This window comes from Schistocerca serialis, chromosome 3, assembly GCF_023864345.2.
Source record: "Schistocerca serialis cubense isolate TAMUIC-IGC-003099 chromosome 3, iqSchSeri2.2, whole genome shotgun sequence".
NCBI lineage: Eukaryota > Metazoa > Arthropoda > Insecta > Orthoptera > Acrididae > Schistocerca > Schistocerca serialis.
The window spans coordinates 979,614,032-979,636,623 of NC_064640.1; the positions used below are offsets into that span (position 1 = coordinate 979,614,032).

Here is a 22,592-nt window from a genome sequence, read left to right on the forward strand (position 1 = left end):
GTGTCACGATGCTCACAAAATCATGAAACTGCATTTGCACAATAGAGTGTTTGGAAATTGTTGTGAATGGTCGTGATATCTGTATTCAAACAAACCTAGTTACTCCCATCAATCACCACGCCAAGTAGAGCTTGGCAGTGGCGGGAGATGCAAATTGTTCCAACTTTTACACATTTACTGGTTCAAATCCGTTGAGTAGAGTGCCCTGGTGTCAAGAAACTTAACCACGTTTTATTTGTAAACATTACTGGATGGTCAACATCATGGCCGCATCATTTTTTTTCTCAACGAATATTTTTTCTTAATGTGTAAATCACAGGAAAATTATAAGTACGTTGACGCAAAATCGGGTACAAATTAAGATTGTGGACATAGGAAATTTGACAGGAACGATAAAAAATGTCATAAATCGTGGGAAAACTTTTATTCCAGGAACATAAAAGTGTGGTTATACTGTACCTTCTATCAGAGAACTGTGATAACTAGTCCATGTAAAGATTAAAATAAAAAAAAATATCATCTTGAGGGAAGATCACAGTTGAATTCATTTTCTTCTCATATTAACACTGTGCGTGGTTATCATCAAACAGCCATACAACTTTGAAGAACTTGACTTAGACAAGAAATTTTACTGTCATTAATGACCACAACAGCAGTGGGACATTAAATCCTGATCTTCCTCCCTCTGTTCAGTAATTTCTGTATCTAGTTTCGTACATGAATGGTGCAGCTCCCTTAAGTTGTAGGAGTGCCATCAGAAAGACATCCTTCAGATAGTGTGCGTTGTTTATTGTTCCCTCAGCAAACAGCAGAGGTGTACAGTCATTAAAGGCTGTGGCTCCTCACACCGTGGTGCCTGAAGTTGGTTCGGTGTAACACTGTTCAGCGTACTCAGGTAGTTGCTTTCCTTGTTAATGCTGTTTTCAGAAACAACCAATAATAATGCTCAGTCAGAATCTGTTCTCATCGCTTAACACAACCTTCCACTGTTCATTCTGAAGTTGAGATTTTTGCTACACCTTCAAAGTTCATCTGCATTGTATTGAATATCTGTGTTGTTAATACACAGCATTATTACATTGCCTTGTCAGTTTTTTGTGAATGTTTGATGTACCTGTGTGCTGCAAAGGGTCCATTTCCATGTTTAAAGATTGTGTCCATTTCCGCACTTAAGAGTTCCTCCTCATAATGTCTTAGAATGACCAAGAGTGGTGCGTGGGTACCTAAACAGCTACTATATAAAAATAATTTAGTGTAAACAATTTCGCAATGAGAGCATGGATTCAAAACATATATTTGTGATCAAAACAGCAAAAATAATATTGATTTGCCCAGTGAAACATGTTTGTTTTGTTTTTGTTTGAATGAAAATTTGTTTGAATACACTGTCACAAACCATAAACTTCCCATATACAGATGGAAAAAAGCAAATTGTTTTTGTATTTGTGCACCACATGTTTCAGTAACTACCTTCCCCATAATAAGAAGAAAGTAGTTACCATTCATAGTTTACAGATCTTTCAAACAGTAAAATTCAGATGTTAAAATAGGTAAAACTAATTAATATATTTAGTTGAATGAAAGCTCATTAATCCACTATAGCTGTATTAATTGACGTCCTGGTAAACTCGCACAAGCAGTTTTTTGACATTTTTAATTGGATCTTGTGGTGCTTCTCTGTATAAAAATTGCCATAATATTATAACAGCAAAAATGATTGACATACTGGGAATAAAGTATTTGTGGATTGACTAATTTAATTTCACTTCTTGACAAGTTTCTTTTCAGACTGGGAAACCTACCTTTTTTCGTCACTTGGTTGGGACATTGTGCTTACAGTCAGATTTTGTAACCTGTGACTAAGCTGTTCATCTAATGAGATTCAGAAGTTCCAAATTTTTGGCCTTTTTTTATACATAGTGGGATATTCTTGGCCATTTATACTCTATAAAGGAGTGCGGTACCCCCCCCCCCCCCCCAAAAAAAAGAAACTTTCTTTAGTGCAGTTTTACATAAGAGTGTATCTTGCAAGTGCAGATGGGCCCAAAGCCCCCCCTCCCCACTCTCTCCCATGTGTAGTGGTGTGTTGAGCTTTGGTCACAGACAAATTTCCATACTGTTATATCATCATCTTAAGTGACAAAAGGAGGCGGTAAATTTGATGAGGGAGCATTCTCAAGGTTGAAGTTACGTCTGCAAAAATCTTTGAACCATCACAAGTTGTTAAAGTACCACTATTAGTCACCCTCAGACACTAGAAATATTCATCAAACTTCAATCCTCAAGAAAAATGACCCTGAAAAACCATGTGTCAGTAATATTTCTTTACTTCCGGTGTTAACTGATTCTTCTGTTGGTTCTTGGTAGAACAACTTCACACGTTTAAATGACTTACTATGATGGTAACCGATAACATCTACTACAATAATAATAATAATAATAATAATAATAATAATTTGTGCAGAATAACATTAGAGTCATGTATTACCTGGCAAAACGAACTGGTTATCTGGCCAAAGTGGCAGCACTGTCATGTTCACAACCGAGAAGCAGGGAAGGGAGGTAGCTGTAAGGGACACTCCAGTACTCTTACCACATCAGTTTAGTCTTTTTTTTTTTCCCCTTGCTGAAAGATCTGGAAGGAGGTCCACTCAACTTTGTGAGGGCAACTGGAAAGCTACTTGAATATAAAAGGACCAAAATTCTTTCACAAGTCACTAAATCAGCTTTACGAGGTGTGGCTATAAAATAATAGGACTGTTGCTGTAAAAGATTTAGTTTCAGAAACATACATATTTAGTTATTGTTGCCCCCAATAAATTCCTCTCCTCTATCTCTGCAATGCTCTGTGTGAATTTTCCATTGATGGAAACAGTGCTGGAAGCCTTTCTCTGTGAGCATCATTAGGACACATGCCGCTTTTTTTGTCACTGCTTTTAATGCAGTTTTGACCTTGGAGAAGAGATAAGTCACATGGTGCTGAGTCAGGAAAATAAGATGGCTGATCTAACACTGGGATGCCGTACGTTTCTAGAAACCTCTTAACAAACAATGCTGTGTGCCGATGTGTTGTCTTGGTGCAGAACCCATGACTTACTCTTGTTCTGTTGGGATATTTTTGTATTTTTTTTATGTTCTCATGGAGTTGAGCAAGAACGTCAAGGTAGTAATGTTGATTAATAGTTTGACCTTCAGGAACCCAGTGAAGATATGCAGTTCCATGAACATCGAAAGAAAAACGAAAAAAAGAAACACCATAATTGCTTTTAATCTTGATTTACTCATTTGAGCTCTTTTCACTCTCTGTGAAGTTGGGACCTTCCAGTGCCTGGATTGGTGCTTAGTTTCTGGATCATAAGTGAAAAACCAAAATTTGTCATATGTTATCACTCTTTCCAAGTAATTATGATCATTTTCAATGGTATTCAAAGTGTCAGTACAAACATTTTCGTGAGCTGCTTTTTGTTCAGTCGTGAGAATTTTTGGCTCCAGTTTAGCGGACACTTTTCTCACGTTAAACTGGTTATGTAAAATTTTCCTTACGCATTGTTTATCAATTCATAAAGTTTCAGCAGTCGATCACATACTCAACTGACAATAAGATCAAATCAGATTACCTATTTTTTCAATATTTTGATCTGGTTTTGATGTCTTGGGTGCGAGTCATCTTCGTCTTCTTGGTCATCTTGGAAATGCTTGAACCACTCAAAAACCTGTGTACATCATAAACAGTCTTTGCCTTACACTTCTTTCAGTAAAAGACAGCTTTCAATAACAGTATTCTCAAGTTTCATGTGTTGAACCTTTGCTTGTTACTCTGTTATTAGATGTCATTTTTCCTGCAAGCCATGGCCACACTGATTTGTTTACAGAAACCAGAGATGCTGTGTTTGACTGAGAAGGCTTCATACTTCACAGCTATTGGTCATTCATCTTTGGTGCATGCGTGCTTATTCTGTGACAGCATCATTCTTTTATTTTATAGCCACACCTCCTATGTCAAGAGGCATGCACCAGGTAAGGTAACACAAGATGTTCATTTATTACCGTTTAAAGCATCAACTGTTATTTTTCTGGCTAGAAAATAAAATACATGATGTATTACAACTACGTATCTTGTTCTTTGCGAGATTCCAGAGCAGCTTATAGGATTTAGGTCTGAAGTGTATGGTGGCAGTGGGGAGGGAACCATTTTCTTGAGAAATTTTGTCAGTGGAATAAAGATGAGAACTGCCAGGATACTATGTTAACAGATTACTGGGTTACTAGTTTTGGCAATATAAATAGCCATATTCAGAGCTATAAAAGAAAATATGCCCAGGTTACAGGCATAAAGCAATATAAAAAAAACAGTAGGGCATACACAAAAACTTGACGACAAAACATTACATGCCCATAAAACTGGCTAGTGTTAGTTACGTCATACAATGATTTAAACCACTAGGTCATAATGAGAACATACAGTGTGCTGTTTGATAATAACTCTCATAAAATTATGTTCATACAGATGGATACAGTCCAGAGTCAAAATAAAATAATGAATGCATCTAATAAGTAAAATTCAATAAAAAAGTACCACAAGAAAGCTGAGGTACTACAATAACATGGCAGATGTGCAACCATAATGTATGTACTGCTTAGGATTTGCATGGCATGAATAAAACAGATACATATCACATAATTTTATCTCGTTGGTTAATGCGATGTTGGCTATGATAGAGTAACAGATGACTAGACCTAGAGTACAACAGAAATGTTAAGTGCTGTACATTAGAATTAACAAAGGTAATTTAACATTGAAAATAGTATACAGAAGTAATCATAATGGCTAAATAAGAGAGACAGCATGCTGCAAAGTATCATGGATGGTGACCCACAAAGTAGGAATTATTCATTGAAAAATATTTTGATGTAATGATAATGTAATATGGTACATGCAGTATTAAAAGATTATGTCATACAAAACATACACTTTGTCTCAAACCTTTTGGGTCAAATTGAAATGTGGTGATAGTGGATCTACAACCAATTACATTGAGATAGGTAACCGATGGCGTAAATGCGTATTTATTGTGTTGTGGACATGCACAGCGTACACCGCATAACAACAGCGTAGCTTATAGCAGTTGTTGAAAGCAATGACTGCCAGTCACAGTGCATGTGTTGCAATGTCTAATGCAGTTCTGCTGCACTTTTGCAAAGATCCTGGGTGTCTGTTGTACACTGGAACAGGCAGTGGGTGATAAACAGCATACACCCCTGACCACCAGACAGACGTACTGTACACAACTTAGTGCAGAGCACGTATGTTATGTGACGATACTGCACACCTTTCTGCACAAGAGTTAAGGAAGTCAGATCCAAATGCACGTTTGATTTCTGCCAAGTATTAACTGAGTGAAAGCTGCTTGTTCTTGGGAATAAGCTAATATTGTTAACAAGAAGTGACAGTTAAGAATATATATATTGAGAGGCCAATGTCAAAATACCCAGGCTCATGAACAGAGGTCGACAAGAGGTTCGTGAACTTACAGCACTTATTGCACGAACCACCCATTTCTGAGCCAAAAATATCCTTTTAGAATGGAAAGAGTTACCCCAAAATATAATACCATACGACATAAGTGAATGAAAATAAGAAAAGTAGACTAATTTTCATGTCGAACGATCACTCATTCCAGATACCGTTCGAATAGTAAAAAGGGCAGCATTAAGTCTTTGAACAAGATCCTGAATGTGGGCTTTCCACAACAGTTTACTATCTATATGAACACCTAGAAATTTTCTGTAGTGCCGAACTTCATACAGTTTGTATTGTTCATGGATGAGGCCTAATTCACCTGTGGTGGTATTTTCAACAGCCAACAGCCTTGTCTGGAGTGAGGACAATCCCCACGCCATCCACGTTGGTTGCTACCAGCAACAATTCGCTGTCAACATATGGGTGGGCACTGTCCAAGATCACCTAATAGGACCTCATTTGCTGCCTCTCCGTTTGACTGGTTCACATTACTTGGTGTTCCTGTGAGATGTGCTGCAACAGTTCTTGAAGACAGTACCCCTTATTGTCCACAAAAGGCTGTGGTTTCAACATGTTGGTGCTCCAGCCCACTTCAATATTAGTGTCCGTGAGCACTTGAACAACACGTACCCTCATTGTTGGATTGGAAAGAGAGGTCCCATTCATGGCCAGCATGATCACTGGATTTCATACCCCTGGACTTTCTCCTGTGGGGTTATGTCAAGACATTGGTGTATGAAACCCCCTTAGAGATGGACAAAGACATACTTGCTAGGGCTGGCTGGGGTGGCCGAGCAGTTCTAGGTGCTACAGTCTGGAACCACATGACCGCTGCGGTCACAGGTTCGAATCCTGCCTCAGGCATGGATGTGTGTGATGTCCGTAGGATAGTTAGGTTTAAGTAGTTCTAAGTTCTAGGGGACTGATGACCTCAGAAGTTAAGTCCCATAGTGCTCAGAGTCATTTGAACCATACTTGCTAGGGTCCAAGCTGCCTGTCTCTTTTTACGACAGACACCAGGGATCTCTGATAGAGTGCGGCAGAACTTAATGTGCCATTTCCATGCATGCATTGAGACTGGTGGTTGTCACATTCAACAGTTACTGCGAGCTATGTTGTCATTATGCAGTGTACGCTGTGTATTCCCATAACACAATAAATATGCATTTCTGACCTTGGTTCTCTATCTCAGTTAATTGGTTGTGGACCCACTACCACATATTTCAATTCAACACAAAAGGTTTGAGACACCCTGTATAATAGAACTATTTTTAGAGGAAAACTACACAGTTGACCAATACAGAGAAAACAAATAGGATTAGATTTTATTGTTTGGTTTTGCTACAAACGGAGGATCACAAACAATTATATAATAGGTAACTGTAAAACAAACCCCAATGCAATACATTTCATGTATAGTCGTGTGTTTGAAAACATGTATTGGTGTGTCATTACATTAATCTTCTATCACTGTATCAGTAAAATTGTAATTGGTTTATAACTATTAGACACAATTTTTGAAAATGCATACAGTGTGGCTAGCTATATGAGAGAAGTTGCAAGAAACTACACTTATTGGGCCAACTATGTTATATAAATGGAGTGATACTTTTTCACATCCTGAATAAGTTCGTATGAACAACAAAACATTATCTTATTTAGTAACTGTGACATTATTTGTCACATACTATTGGGAAGTGTTGTGTTACTGTTATCCTCATAAGACCAGCGACATATGCAACATGAGAGTCTTTTATTAGTACTAAGGTACGACATGCAATCGCATAAGAGTAACATCCTGTAGCATGCTAACTATTTGACGAAATTGGTATGACACTCTCTAGCTCAAGATCAAGATCCTGAGTTGATTTCCCAAAAGAGTACTTATGCTAAAGATGAAAATCCCGTACTGGAAGAAGCAATTGCACGTCGTTACCATGTGTAAAACAGTGTAGACTTAACCTAAGTAAGAAGAAAATAACTATGAAGTGTGCAGCATTCTGTGTATGCAGCCTATTGTATCATTAATTCAGCTTATAATCTACTGGTTAGTGAAAATTGCCTGTATTTGTTGTGATAAGAGTGGTAGAGGAACTGTGATTACAAAAAACCTTGGTTCATTGTAATGTTACAATGTAGCTCAAGGTCTAGGTCAATACACTCAAACTACGTGGTCCGTTAACCACATAGCGACAAAATAAGACTAAACGCTTTCCAAAAACATCAAAATGTTGAGGCAAATAAACCCATCTCGTGATAGGCTTTGTCAGGGAAAGCACACACAGCAGTACAGGCCACATAGCCTGAGATCTATTTCGGACCAACCCGAGGCCTTGGTCCTAAATAGAATCCCGGAAGGTTAGTAATGGTAAAGCTGAAAATCCAGGAAAATGGAGAACATTGATTTCACACTTGGAGTAGCAACTGTATGTCATTACCATAGTGTAAAACAATGTAGACTTACACTAAGTAAAAAGAAAATAAATACTGGTATAAATAACTTTTAAAAATGTATGACCCTTCCAGAATTCGAACATGTGACCTATTTATCTGCAGTCAGGTGCACTATCCATTGCATCACCGAACACCTGCTGGATGCTGTATTTCTGCTGAGTATCTTCTACAGACAAAATCAGCTCTAAGTTTTGCCAAGAATAGCTCAAGACTGATTGTCAACAATCTAGTTATAATATACAGACTCATTTGCAAAAATTCTACAATTCTTTAGTTTTGAGCGAGTTTAATGATGGTCAGGGAGCAGGGAAAAGAATGTCCGTTGTTGCACATAACGCTGCTCTCAATTGGGGAGCATAAACACATCAACTTTCACAAGGCTTCCGTTATCAGTGTTCAAAAAAATTGTTTCTGTTGTTACTTAAAAGTTTTCATTGTGTTTCCAGTCACGAAATAGGTAAACTGGTTTCAGAAAAAGTGTGTAAAAACCTTGTAACTTCGGCTAACACTCCTATAACACACGTATAGCTTTGTCTTTCTCCTAGTGTGTAACGTCAACAGAGCATCAGCCAATAACATTTCCATCATGTGACCAGATCTTGATTATTTTAATGATTTTTAAGCTTCAATTACATAAAAATAACAGATATTTTGTGAGAATATTTACTGTAAATGGTGTTTAAATGTTATAATCAATTAGAATAACAACAATCCAAACCAATTTTTAACGTAGGAAAATAGCCTATTCTAGCAATCTTGGAGGAATTCCTAATGTTTACTGTAGTATGGTTAGGGGTAAACTGTAACATTAACCCTTTTTGTTGAACTGGATGTTGAGTTGAATTACTGCTGTCTTCTTGTGAAGTTATTCAAATTATTATATACTCCTATAGTACAGCTAGGCACTATATTGTTGTTCCTGACATGATCAATCTTCCAGCAGAAAGCGGGCTGTGATCCATAGCTCATTTATTACTCGCTATTATTTGATAATCCCAAATTTTTGTTTATTGCAATGACGAATGTGTCTATTCATTACACTGACTTCTTCATTCACTTTTACAAACACAGTTGTCTTAAGGACAACTGCTCTCTCCTGCAGCCTGAATACCCCCCCCCCCCCCCCCCCCCACCCACCCCCATCTAGACTGCCGGTTCCGCACCCCAAATTTCTATCACATATTGAGAACATGAGTGGATTAACTCACAGTAGATTTATTTTAGGGCCAGAGGAGTGGTTATATGTGTAAGGCATTTTAATAAGCAAATGTTATAGCTAATCTTTTTACAGATGCTTATCCATTACAATACCCAGAAGTTTATGTTTATCAGATGTATCACTTTTGGACAGTGATTCAATGTTTATGTTTTCTTGAGACTGGTCACAGTTTAACAATAATTTCATCACAACTGTCTTAACCACCCAACTAACTTGATTTCACCTAGACCTGTTATACAGGACCAGATAACTTCACTGCCACACTCAATTTCGACCTCAGTAGAGAAAATATCTTGGTCACCCTCAATGAACACTCCTCCTCCTGTTACGTATAATCTATCTTGTGAGATATGTTCCACATAATACACTCTGTTAACGCCATATATTGTAGCTGTTGTGCCAAGACCAAGAGAAAGGAAGTAAATGAGACTGAGATTTCTACAGATTATGAAAACACTTGTTGCTGCCAGGATTCAGCACAAAGGCTGACTGTGGTACATGAGTTGAGTTGTCAAGAAGAAGAGGAGGAGGCGGCAGCGGTGATCATTGCACCAAGTATCGTTGTTGCTGTCCAATGGATAAATTGATACCATCAGGAATTCCTTTTCCTCTTTTAACATAAATGGATTATGCTAACTGACAGCAACTAACTGGAGTGACAGCCTTTATGCTGGAAAGACAAAACAAAGAAGTTTAATAATTATATGGGTATTGCATTTAAATCTGTAGCACAAGATATTGGTAATTTTGTAATGAAATAGCATGTATGTCACCGAAACATGCTTAAGTGATGATTCTGGGTCACTTTTTCCATGTACCCTGGCAAAACCTCTCTCTAAGGAACACCCGTGTGTAAGGAAAAAAAATACATTTACATCTGTGTAGACACTCTGCAAGCTACCGTATGGTGCATGACAGAGGGTACCCTGTACCACAACAAGTAATTTTCTTTCCTGTTCCACTTCCAATAGAGGGACGAAAATTGGCTGTCTATATGGTTCCCTATGAGCCCTGATTTCTCATATCTTATCTTTGTAGTCCATACGCGCAATATTTGTTGGCAGCAGTAGAATCATTTGGCAGTCAGCTTCAAATGCTGGTTCTCTAAATTTTCTCAATAGCGTTACCCAAAACGAATGCCACGTTCACTTGAGGGATTATCATTTGACTTCCCAAAGCATCTCCATAACACTTCCATGTCATTCGAACCTACCACTAACAAATCTAGCTGCCCACCTCTGAATTGCTTCACTGTCTTCATTCAATCCGACATGGTAAGGATCCCAAACACTGGAGCAGTACTCAAGAATAGGTTGCACCAGCAGTCTATAAGCAGCTTCCTTCACAAAAGACTGTGGCGTACAGGACACTAGTAAACTGTGTCTGAATATTACAGGTTTATTGTTCCTACTCATCCACATTAACTTACATTTTTCCACATTTAGGGCTAGCTGCCATTTATCATATCAACTGGAAATTTTGTCTAAGTCCTTTTGTATTTTCCTACAGTCGCTCAACTTTATCACCTTACCATCACCACAACATCATCAACAAACAACTGCAGATTGCTGCCCACACTGTTAGCCAAATCATTTATGTATATAGAGAACAGCAATGGTCCTATTGCACTTACCCTTGGGCACGCCTGACGGTACCCCTGTCTCGGATGAACACTCGCCATTGAGGACAACATACTGGGTTCTATTATTTAAGAAGTCTTCGAGCCACTCACATATCTGTTAATGAGCTCATACCTTCATTAACAACCTGCAGTGAGGTACTGTGTCAAATGCTTTCTGGAAATGTAGAGATATGGAATCTGATTGTTGCGCTTCATCAATAATTCTCAGTATATCGTGTGGAAAAAGGGAAACCTGAGTTTGAAATGAGCGGTGCTTTCTATAACCATGTTGATTTGTGGACATAAGCTTCTTAGTCCCTCGAACATTTATTATATTGAAGCTGAGGATAGGTTCAAGGATTTTACAGTGAACAGAAGTTAGGGATATCAGTCTATAATTTTGCTGCTCTGTTCTTTTAACTTTCTTATATACTGGAGTCGCCTGCACTTTGTTTCAGTCCCTTGAGACTTCTGCTGGGCGAGAGATTCATGCTAAATGGAAGCTAAGCAAGGGGCCATTGTCTTAGGGTACCTTTCAAAAAAATGAACTGGGATTCCATCTGGACTTGATGATTTATTTGTTTTCAGATCTTACAGTTGTTACTCTACACCAGGGATACTTATTTCTATGTCGTGATTCTTGAGTTTCTCCCGGCGTATTTGATAATCAAAATATCCACGGGTATGCTGCCGGTCTATAGTGTCCAACGGGCACAATATTTCGGCGATCAAACATGTCGCCATCATCAGGTGAACTGACGGACTGAGCTCCTGTGAACGTGCCGGCACGGAGATCCGTACGCTATGGCTGCTCAGAGGGAACTGGGTTTGGTCGCGGCGGCGGCCGATTTAAATACCCTCCGCCCGCGGCGCGCTCCCTCCGCCGTCCGCGCCCAGCGCCACGGTCGCGCGGTGGAACAGATTGCGACGGCGTCTGAGATGACGTCGGTGTGATGGCTCTGTCCGCCGTGGTCGTCACAACTATACGTCTGCTCGATTTACTCTTGATTAACCCGATCGCTGGTTCCCAAGCCTTGCTAAGATTATAGCCACAGTCACGGTTTATGAGGTCGTCATTGGTGCGAATTTCGATGGCCTCTCTAACAACGCTGTCCCAGTATCTCGACGTCTGTACCAGAATCCTCGTGCGGTCATACTCCATGGCGTGATTTTCCGACAAACAATGTTCAGCGACCGCCGACTTGCTCGGATACATCAGTCGAGTGTGCCTCTGGTGTTCACGGCATCGATCCTCGACGGTACGCATCGTCTGACCAATATACGACTTGCCACATTGACACGGAATCTGGTATACGCCGGCCTTCCTCAAACCGAGGTCATCTTTGGCGCTCCCCACCAGTGCACCAGTTTTATTTGGAGGACAAAACACAGTTCCGACCCGGTGTTTCTTCAGAATGCGGGCGATTTTCCCCGAGAGTGCGCCTGTGTATGGAATAAATGCAGTGCCTACCTCCTCCCTCGTGACTTCATCCATCTCAACAGGTTGTACATGGAGAACTTCGAGGAGGAAGCCCTGTCGTCATCCGTATGGAAACCTACTTGCTTTTTCCGTTACGTGGACGACACGTTCGTCATCTGGCCACATGGTATGGATAAACTCCTTGACTTCCTTACACATCTAAACTCCATACACCCCAACATCAAATTCACTATGGAGACTGAAACGGAGGGTAAATTACCTTTCCTTGACGTCTTGGTCAAGAGAAGGGCTGACGGCACCCTAGGTCATGGGGTGTATCGGAAGGCTACGCACACTGATCTGTATTTGCATGCAGACAGCTGCCACCACCCTTCACAGAGGAATGGGGTACTTAAAACTCTAGTACATAGGGCGCGCACTATCTCTGACGCAGAGAGTCTACCCCAGGAATTGGAACATCTGAGAACTGTATTTCGAAAAAATGGGTACTCAGAGTGGCAGATTCAACGTGCTCTCCGCCCAACCACTGCAGCACAACCTGTTGAGATGGATGAAGTCACGAGGGAGGAGGTAGGCACTGCATTTATTCCATACACAGGCGCACTCTCGGGGAAAATCGCCCGCATTCTGAAGAAACACCGGGTCGGAACTGTGTTTTGTCCTCCAAATAAAACTCGTGCACTGGTGGGGAGTGCCAAAGATGACCTCGGTTTGAGGAAGGCCGGCGTATACCAGATTCCGTGTCAATGTGGCAAGTCGTATATTGGTCAGACGATGCGTACCGTCGAGGATCGATGCCGTGAACACCAGAGGCACACTCGACTGATGTATCCGAGCAAGTCGGCGGTCGCTGAACATTGTTTGTCGGAAAATCACGCCATGGAGTATGACCGCACGAGGATTCTGGTACAGACGTCGAGATACTGGGACAGCGTTGTTAGAGAGGCCATCGAAATTCGCACCAATGACGACCTCATAAACCGTGACTGTGGCTATAATCTTAGCAAGGCTTGGGAACCAGCGATCGGGTTAATCAAGAGTAAATCGAGCAGACGTATAGTTGTGACGACCACGGCGGACAGAGCCATCACACCGACGTCATCTCAGACGCCGTCGCAATCTGTTCCACCGCGCGACCGTGGCGCTGGGCGCGGACGGCGGAGGGAGCGCGCCGCGGGCGGAGGGTATTTAAATCGGCCGCCGCCGCGACCAAACCCAGTTCCCTCTGAGCAGCCATAGCGTACGGATCTCCGTGCCGGCACGTTCACAGGAGCTCAGTCCGTCAGTTCACCTGATGATGGCGACATGTTTGATCGCCGAAATATTGTGCCCGTTGGACACTATAGACCGGCAGCATACCCGTGGATATTTTGATTATTTCTATGTCGTCCCTATGGGAGTCTGCCCGATGGTCAAATGATGATATGTTTGTATGGTTCTGCTGTGTAAATGATTTCTAGAATGTGAAATGTAAATTTCACTTTTGTTTTGCTATCTTCAACTGATCCACTAGACTGGTCAACAATGGACAGAATGGAGCCCTTAGACTTGCATAGCGATTTTACGTATGACCAGAATTTTCTTGGGGTCTCTGCCAGATCTTTTGCTAATGTGTGACATTGGTAGTTGTATGCTTCGCGCACAGATCTTTTAACAGAAGCACGAATGTCTACTAACGTTCGTTAGTCATCATTTGCGCATGCCTGTTTGAACCTAGAGTGCAGCAGTCTCTGTTTACCTAGAGTGCAAGCCTCTGTTTTCTCAGCATCCCCCGAATTTCTTTATTGTACTGTGGTGGGTCTTTTCCATCCTTTATCCAATTACTAGGGACATAACTCTCCAGACCACAATTTAAAATCTGCTTAAACTTTGCCTATAATTCCTTTGCATCCATCTTACTGGAACTAAGTAAATGGAATGAAATGAAATGATCGTATGGCATTGTTGGCTGGGAGGCCTCATGTGGGGCAGTTCAGCCGCCATATCACAAGTTCTTTTTAGTTGACGCCACATCGGCGACTTGCTGCCGTCAATGATGATGAAATGGTGATGCCAATTGTCTAAATAAGATATTAATAATGGCTTATCTGCCCTATCTAGCAGAAACACTCTTCTAGCCTTCTTGACTGATTTATTAACTTTTATAATCATAGTTCCTATAATGACATCACGATCACTAATCCCCATTTATATACTGACATTGTCAATAACGTCTGGCCTATTTGGGGCTAGAATGTCTAAGATACTTCCATTGTGTGTGGGCTTCAGAGCTAGCTGCTTAAGACAATTTTCAGAAAACGTGTTCAAAAGTATTTCACATGACTGGAATCCATAGACATCCCAGTCCCAGTCTATACTTGGCAGCTTAAAGTTGTCTCCAACTAGTATTGCATGATCTGGATATTTATGTGCTATTCAGATATTTATGCACTTTTGACTCTAGCCTTTCTTTGAATGACTCTAGAACTGTCACAGCGGAATTGGGTGGCCAGTAAAAACATCTAACAATTAACTGAGTTTCACCTACACCTTTTATACATGACCAGATGACTTCACTGTCACACTCAACTTGACCTCAATAGAGACAATATTTTTGTCAGCTGCAATGAAAATTCTCCTCCTATGGCCTCTAATCTGTCTTTTCCACTATACATTCCATGACTCCCTAAATATCTTAGAGCTTTCCAGTTTGGGTACCCAGAGGTTCATTAAAAAGGGTTTTTACTTTCTGTCTTCACTATTTTCCTTCATTTGTGAATTTCTGGATGGATTTTAAGTTTATGTGTGTACTCTGGTTTCTTTAATGTTTTTATCATTGTACATGCCCAATTATAATTGGTTAAATATTTCTTAGAAATTGCCTCATTTTTCAGTAGTATCACTTGATTTATATGTACCTGCTGACAGTCGATGTGTGAAAAGTATTCCTTAAGTTTATTATCGTCAAGTTTTCTTTTAGAAGTGATTAAGTCACTATGCGGTACTATTTTGTGGTCTGTATTAATCTCTGTGGATCGAGCTTTATGGTCAGAGAGGGAGAGAGAGAGAGAGAGAGAGAGAGAGAGAGAGAGAGAGAGAGAGAGAGAGAGAGAGAGGGGGGGGGGGAGGGGGGGAGGGGGGGGGGGAGAGTTAGTTTCAGATAATGAACACTATTAATTCTTCCGTATTTACCGAATAAGGTGGTGCAGTGGTTAGCGTACTGGACTCACATTTGGGAGGACGATGCTTCAAACCCCTGTCCAGCCATCCTGATAGAGGTTTTCCGTGGTTTACCTAAATCGCTTCATGCAAATGGCAGGAGGGTTCCTTTGAAAGGGCATAGCTGATTTTCGTCCCCATCCTTCCCTAATCCAAACTTGTACACCATCTCTAATGACCTCGTTGTCGACAGGATGTTAAACACTAATCTCCTCCTCCTTCCCTATTTAAATTCATAACAATGTAGTCAGTGCAAGTCTTTGAGTCAGATGTTAGTCTGGTTGCCAGTGAACTTAATATGGATATCACTGTAGCAATGTAAAAAGTCGGAATACCTAAGGTAATTTACATTATAGCTTAGAGAGTGTGTTCACATCCTGCCCCCTTCATAGATGAGTTGTTGTAAATGGCAAGAATTCATACATTGCTGTTTGGTGATGTACACAGGCCAACAATTATTAAAGTGTTTTTGCCTAGCTTTATTTTAAGTATTGCTGATTAAAATGCCATCTCCATAGTAAACGGCCATCTCTGCAGTAAGTTGATCAACACAACCAATTTTTTCGCACTAAACATTATTTCAAATGTAAATACCTACTCTACCACCCTTGTGTATTTATCTACAATACACACTCACAATTTTAAAATTATTTAACTTAAAACTAAGATTCTTCAATTTCGCCCACAAGTTCATTCTTAATATAGAAGTGTGCTGTACCCTCTCCTAGAAATTCATTGACTGATTTTGTTTTATTAGTAATGTGCTGAATATTCTGGTACATTATTTTGCATTTTTTCTTCTTTGGTATGGCCAGTGGATATTTTGGCTTCTTGTGTGTATGCTGAAGGCTTTTTTTACTCTAAAAAGAGACTTAAAGCTCAGTGGCAAATAAGTTGTTTTCACAGATTAGCCTGTAATTATTTTGCATAATTTTTCATACTAAAATGCATAGCCTAATAGTTAAGATGTAATCTGCATGTAGTCTGAAAGCTTTAATCTGAATTACCTATGTCTAGAATTAAACAGTTTTCATAACCAGGGCATAGTAATTTAATTCTTGTATCTGTTTTTCTAATATATCTGTTATCAGACAAGTTGCATTCCAGATCAAAAGTGATGTGGAATGGTAGCAACAATAGTGTTTTATAGAAAATTTTTCAAACTCTCAGTACAGATGCCAGCTTTTACCATGTACCATATCATTTGCATCTGTTGACACTTGACAGTAAACTCACCGTCTGTGCGACATTATACCTTCCAGATCTACATTTCATACAATGTTTTTTGTTCCAAGTCCTGGCTTCATCACACTCTTAAATTGTATGTTATTGTTTGTATTGTGTAGGTATTAGTTAAATTTCATGTGGGGTTATCAGCAAGCAAAAGTACGTTGCACTTCAGTCTTGATTTTTGAGTGTACTGGTTACTTACACACATTTATGCATGATTTATCAATGTTGGTAATTGACTATTCTCCAATCTATTCTACAAATTTACTGCCCTTTGTCAGTGGAGATTGATTGCTATTGTATTCTTCTTTTGTATTAGGAGACTAATTTGTTTTTGTATACACAAGCTGTTTACAAAGTTCATCACGCTTCTTGTTTTCTATCCACAAACTGTTTACAAAGTTCATCATCCATCTTGCACTCAGCATTGGTACAACTTGTTGACAATACACTGTACCTGTTTTTATCCACAAACATTATTTCATTTGCGTAGTTTGAAAACTGTTTGGCACTTCCTTTCTGCTTTTGATAACTGTTTTGCCTTCCATTTTGAAATGAGCTTTTTTTATTATTTAGAACATGACCTTTCTTCTGTAACTCAGAATTTTCATTTTTTATATACCGAATATCATGCCTTAGAACATCCATAATTATCTGTAAATTTAAAACATGTTTGTTTAGCTTCACAATTTCGCTGTTTCAGTTTCTACAAAGTTCGTTTTTCACAGCAGAACTGTAGCTTCTTTCCATTTTATTACTATGCACAACTGCATTACATGTCATCTTGGCTCGATGCTCAATATTTACAGCAAAGCTGATAGGAGGAGCGTGAGCTCTTGGCTACAGAGCATATGTGGGCAAGTCTAAACCTACTTACAAGGAGACTGCAGTACATTTCTAATAGATTTGTTTGCCTATCGTGTATTTCACCACAGTTCTTTGAATTAATGATTTTAAGATTTCTGTGGTTTCAGTGTTGTCTCTGTGAATATAATCGCTAGATTTATCTTGCTTTTCAGGATAAAGGAATGCAGACCTATAGTGACATCTTGCTGAGACTTAAGATGATGAGCACAATTTTTGCAACTCTAGACACCAGTGCTGTGAGAGGAGGAGCTCTAAAGTCTGATGATCCTCAGCCTGTTCTTCTCATTTTGGAGAAAGTTTTTCCAGTTTTGGAAACTATAACATGTAAATGGTGTACTGATGAAGAAATTATGAAGGTGGAGTATAATATATGTATAATTGTGTGTGTGTGTTTACTTTAGGTAATTAGCTAATTTTAACTTTCTTATTAACTTTATTGGATTGTTTTAGTATTACATGATTATCATTGAGACCTTCAAGCTTTGCTTCTAACATTTTCGAAACATTGACCGTGTAGATTGTAGCAGAATTTTAGTGACAATCAACATTTACTTTTACTTTCTGGGTGTAAGATTCTGTTCTTCAAAAGTGAGGAAAAGTGACTGCTGATGAAAGTTAGCCAAATATCATATACCTTCTCAAAATATCAAGAAATTTTACAGTTGCAGTTTCAGTTGAAGGAAACAGTAAATGAAATAGCATAGAACACCTCTGCAAAAATTTTGAAAGGAGAGTTAATGTTTCACTTTTTAAGGTGTTAGTACCATATGAATTCCTGGTGAAAATATCAAGTTTATCCTTGAGATTTTTTTTATGTTTACAGTCTTAGTTTCCTGTGGTGGAGCAAGTATTTTTTATGCCTGTGATGTATCACTTATCCATCTTATTGATAGGGGTAAGATCGAAAGGTCTAATAGGTGTCAGAACTGGATTGTACACCCAGGTCTTCGTGTTTCAAGTTACTTTCTATAGAAATTTCTGTAGCTAATGCTGACAAAGGCAAACAGTACACATCACAGTGAAGACCGAAATAGTAATTCATTTCTATACTGTGGTGTCATACATATTACATCTGAGGAGTAAAATGGATTTGACGGATGAGATTGGTTGTCAAGATATGTAGCTTCCTCATGATCAGATTGAGTCAATGTACTCTAATGAAGAACTGTTGTTAAATTAAGTTGTTCAGAGGATGATATGAAAACAAAAATTGGTGATACTCTCAAATGCAACAATCAGCTGTAAAGCCCTGAAAATATCTGGAGAGCCAGTTGAACCAATCTGACATTTCTATTTTGGTAGTTTTTTTTCCTCTTCAGTAAGATCCTGACTGGTTCACGAGGAATGAGATTTATTAGTCTTGTGACCTTTACTGTTAGACACTTAATTAGATGGTCAGAAGTTTTGCTGTAATAGAAAGAGGGAAGAATTACTTTCAGTACAATTACTCTGTGAGTCATAACAGATGTGGGAATGGTTTTGCTAGTATTACAGTGCAACCTGCTGCAAATCTCTGCTTGCATTGACACAAGAAGTGTGTAAATTTCATTCACGTCTTTGGTTTCTCCCAGCACTGTCTGATGGGACAAAATTTTGCTCATACACAGATTTTCTCAAAGTCTTCTATTTTGCAGCTATATAGGTCTAAACCTGAAGCTTTGCAACCTCAGTAATGTTGATACTGAGGCTACGAATTGTTTGAGTTGAACCATATTCAGGAATTCTATAGTGTACTCCTTGATAGGTTAGGAATGTGGTACATCTGGGATACAGACGCCAGGGTAGTAAAGAATGTAAAGCATGCAGAGATGAGTTTGAAATTAGCTTTTAGTACCTGGAGCAAGGGAGAAATGATAGTCTATGTGCCTTTATATGAGCCATAATTTCTCTGATCTTGTTTTCACAGTCCTTACGCAAAACATATGTTGGTGACAGTAGACTCATTCTGTAATCAGCTGCAAATGTGAGTTCTTTAAATTTCCTCAGTAGTGTTTCATGAAAAGAACATTATCTTCCCTCCAGGATTTGCATTTGAGTTCACAAAGCTTTTCCATTGAACCTACTGATAACAAATCTAGCAGTATGCCTCTGAATTGCTTTGATGTTTTCCTTTAATTTGACCTGATGGGGATCCAGACACTTGAGCAGAACTTACAGGAATGGGTTGCACAGGTGTTCTGTATGCAGTCTCCGTTACACTTTCCCAAAATTCTCCCAGTAAACTGGAACACACATCATCAAGAACAACATAGTGGATTCTATTCCGTAAGAAGTCTTTGAGCCACCTGAGAACCTATTCCATGTATTTGGACCTCCGTTATCTGTCTGCAGTGGGGCACCAGGTCACACACTTTCCAGAAATCTAGCAGTACTGAATCTGCCAGTTGCCCTTCATCCATGGTTTAGCTGGATATTGTATTAAAAGGGCAAGATGAGTTTTGCATGAATTATGCTTTCTAAATCCTTCCTGATTTGTGGACAGAAGCTTCTTTGTCTCAAGGAAATTTATTATATTCGAACTTAGAATATGTTCAAGAATTTTGCAACAAACCAATATTAAGAATATTGGTGTGTATTTTTGTGGGTCCGTTCTTTTATCCTTGTTAAATAAAGGAGTCACCTGCCCTTTCTCCAGTCACTTTGGGCTCTGTACTGGGTGATAGATTCATGGTAAACGGAAACTAAGTAAGCGACCTATGGCACAAAGTACTCTTTGTAAAATCAAATCAGGATTCCAACTGGATCTGGTGACTTAATTGTTTTCAACTCCTTCAGTTTCTCTCAATGATAGGTCTATCCAGTGGGTGAATGACACTGTGTTTGTACAATCCTCCTCCATGGATGATTTCTTAAATGCGAAACTGAAAACTTAAGCTTTGCTTTGGCTGTGTTCTGTTGCTGCACCAGACTGATTGATGAGTGACTGGATAGAAGCCTTTGACCCGCTGTGTGATTTTATGCATGGCCAAAATTTTCTCCAGTTCTCAGCGAGATCTTTCTTAGGGTAAGATGGTGCAAGCTGTTATATGCTTTGAGCAGTGATCTTTTTATAGACGTACAAATTTCTACTAACTTATGCCTGTTAACATTTCCATGTTCTTTTTTTAACCTGATAATGCAACAATCTCTGTTTTCTTAGCATTTTCCGCATCCATGATGGTTTTTTTTCCATCCTTAATCCATTTACTGGGCACATCCTTTTCAGAGTGTGATTACAGCCAGTTTAAACTTTGTCCATAATTCCTCTATATCCATCATATTGAAGCTAAATAGTGTCCATTCATTGTCTATGTGGGATACTAACAACTGTTTATATACTCTTTAAGGCATAAAGACTCTTCTAGCCTTCTTAATGAATTTATTAACGATGACTACCATGATATTGTGATTGTTGATGCTTGTCTCTATACCGCTTCCGTTGATAAGGTCAGGCCTGTTTGTACCTAATAGATTAAAGTATTTCCACTAGACGTGGGCTGTAGAACTAACTGTTCAAGATGGTATGTTGTTGTGAGTGAACAGTTGGTAACCAGACACTTCTTAATGGTGCTAACATATACGTAAACCGCATTTTGGGGATGGCATGTTCTTCGCATTGTACTTTTGTTGCATATTGATGGTTCTGTTATTGTTATATGTACATATAAATAGTACATTTGCACCTTTCATATTGAAATGTTATTAATGATTTCATCTGAAAGACAAATCTTGGTTGTGGTGACAAAATAATGTAAATTATTGTACTCACATTGGATGGAGGACCCTTAATTCATTTCCTGCTTTTTCTGATTACAGGAATTTCTGTGTTGTTGTTGTTGTTGTTGTTGTTGTTGATTATGAGGTCCATCTTAGGTTGAAAGATGGCAGTTTGGTTGCGAGATGGTTAACCCAGTGAATGTAAAATCTTGGTTTAGCTTGCAGACTGATCTGTGGTGTAGCTGGAGGTATATGTTAGCTTGGAAGCTGATTGATTCACTTTCCATTATTATCTGTGTATTTGCATCTAGAGTCCTGCAGAGCATAAATGCTGTGATGTGGCAAAAGCAGAAAATGAAAACTCAGCATAAAATAATTTATTACATGTACGTGTAAGTTTGTCTCTGCAACTGAAGTGTTTTTCTGTGAAAATTCAGTTTGATTGCCATCCAGAACCTAGTCTGTTCAAGTTGTTTTTAGATTAAATATTTAATATTTCTGCCACAATCAAAATGAAAACATATTGTTACATCATTGCATATACAAATCAGCTGTTCTGCCATCATAACTTCCTAGTATCACTCATTACAGGAGTTACCAACATATAGTTTGAGTTTAAAATATCAGTGGCCTCTTATAAAATAGTACCATCATTTCACTGAGAGTAATGTATCTTTCAGAACAATTCTAAAGTGAACAAAATACTGGAATTATGTGCTGTTGATTAGTTACAGGAAACTTTTAATATGCAGTCACAATATCTGGGAGAAGGTACTCGTCCCTTTAATAGAATAAATTAATAGTGTTAACTGCATTTCTTCATTTTTAATTCTGGAATAGTCATTACAATTACTGAAGACAACCAATTTCTGGAAATTGGAAATATTAAATGCTATTGCCAAGTATTGGTTGGCTAAAATAATTAAACATACAAGTTTTGTATCTGAAGGAATGACTGAACATTACTTCCCATGTCTCACTTTTTCATGGATGTTTAATATATAAAGCTGTGACGGGGATTTTTTTAACTTATACCAAGAAAAAAAAAAAGCAGCACTCCGTCTTCAGGCCACAAGTGGCCCATTGGGACCATCCGACTGTCATGTCATCCTCAGTTGAGGATGCGGATGGGAGGGGCGTGTGGTCAGCACACTGCACTCCCGATCATTATGATGGTTTTCTTTGACCGAAGCCGCTACTATACGATTGAGTAGCTCCTCAATTGGCATCACGAGGTTGAGTGCACCCGAAAAATGGCAACAGCGCATGGCAGCTGGATGGTCACCCATCCAAGTGCCCGGCAAGCCCGATTGTGCTTAACTTCAGTGATCTCATGGGAACCGGT

General features: G+C 39.1%; 1 protein-coding gene across 1 annotated transcript in view; it reads left to right on the top strand.

The window, feature by feature from the left end:
* LOC126471421 (importin-13) overlaps positions 1 to 22,592 on the top strand; it is a 194,382-nt gene that overhangs the window by 104,038 nt on the left and 67,752 nt on the right. Inside the window, exon 12 of the mRNA XM_050099560.1 lies at positions 17,704 to 17,907. Within this exon, the coding sequence (XP_049955517.1) occupies positions 17,704 to 17,907 (204 nt within the window). The remainder of the gene's footprint in view (positions 1 to 17,703; positions 17,908 to 22,592) is intronic.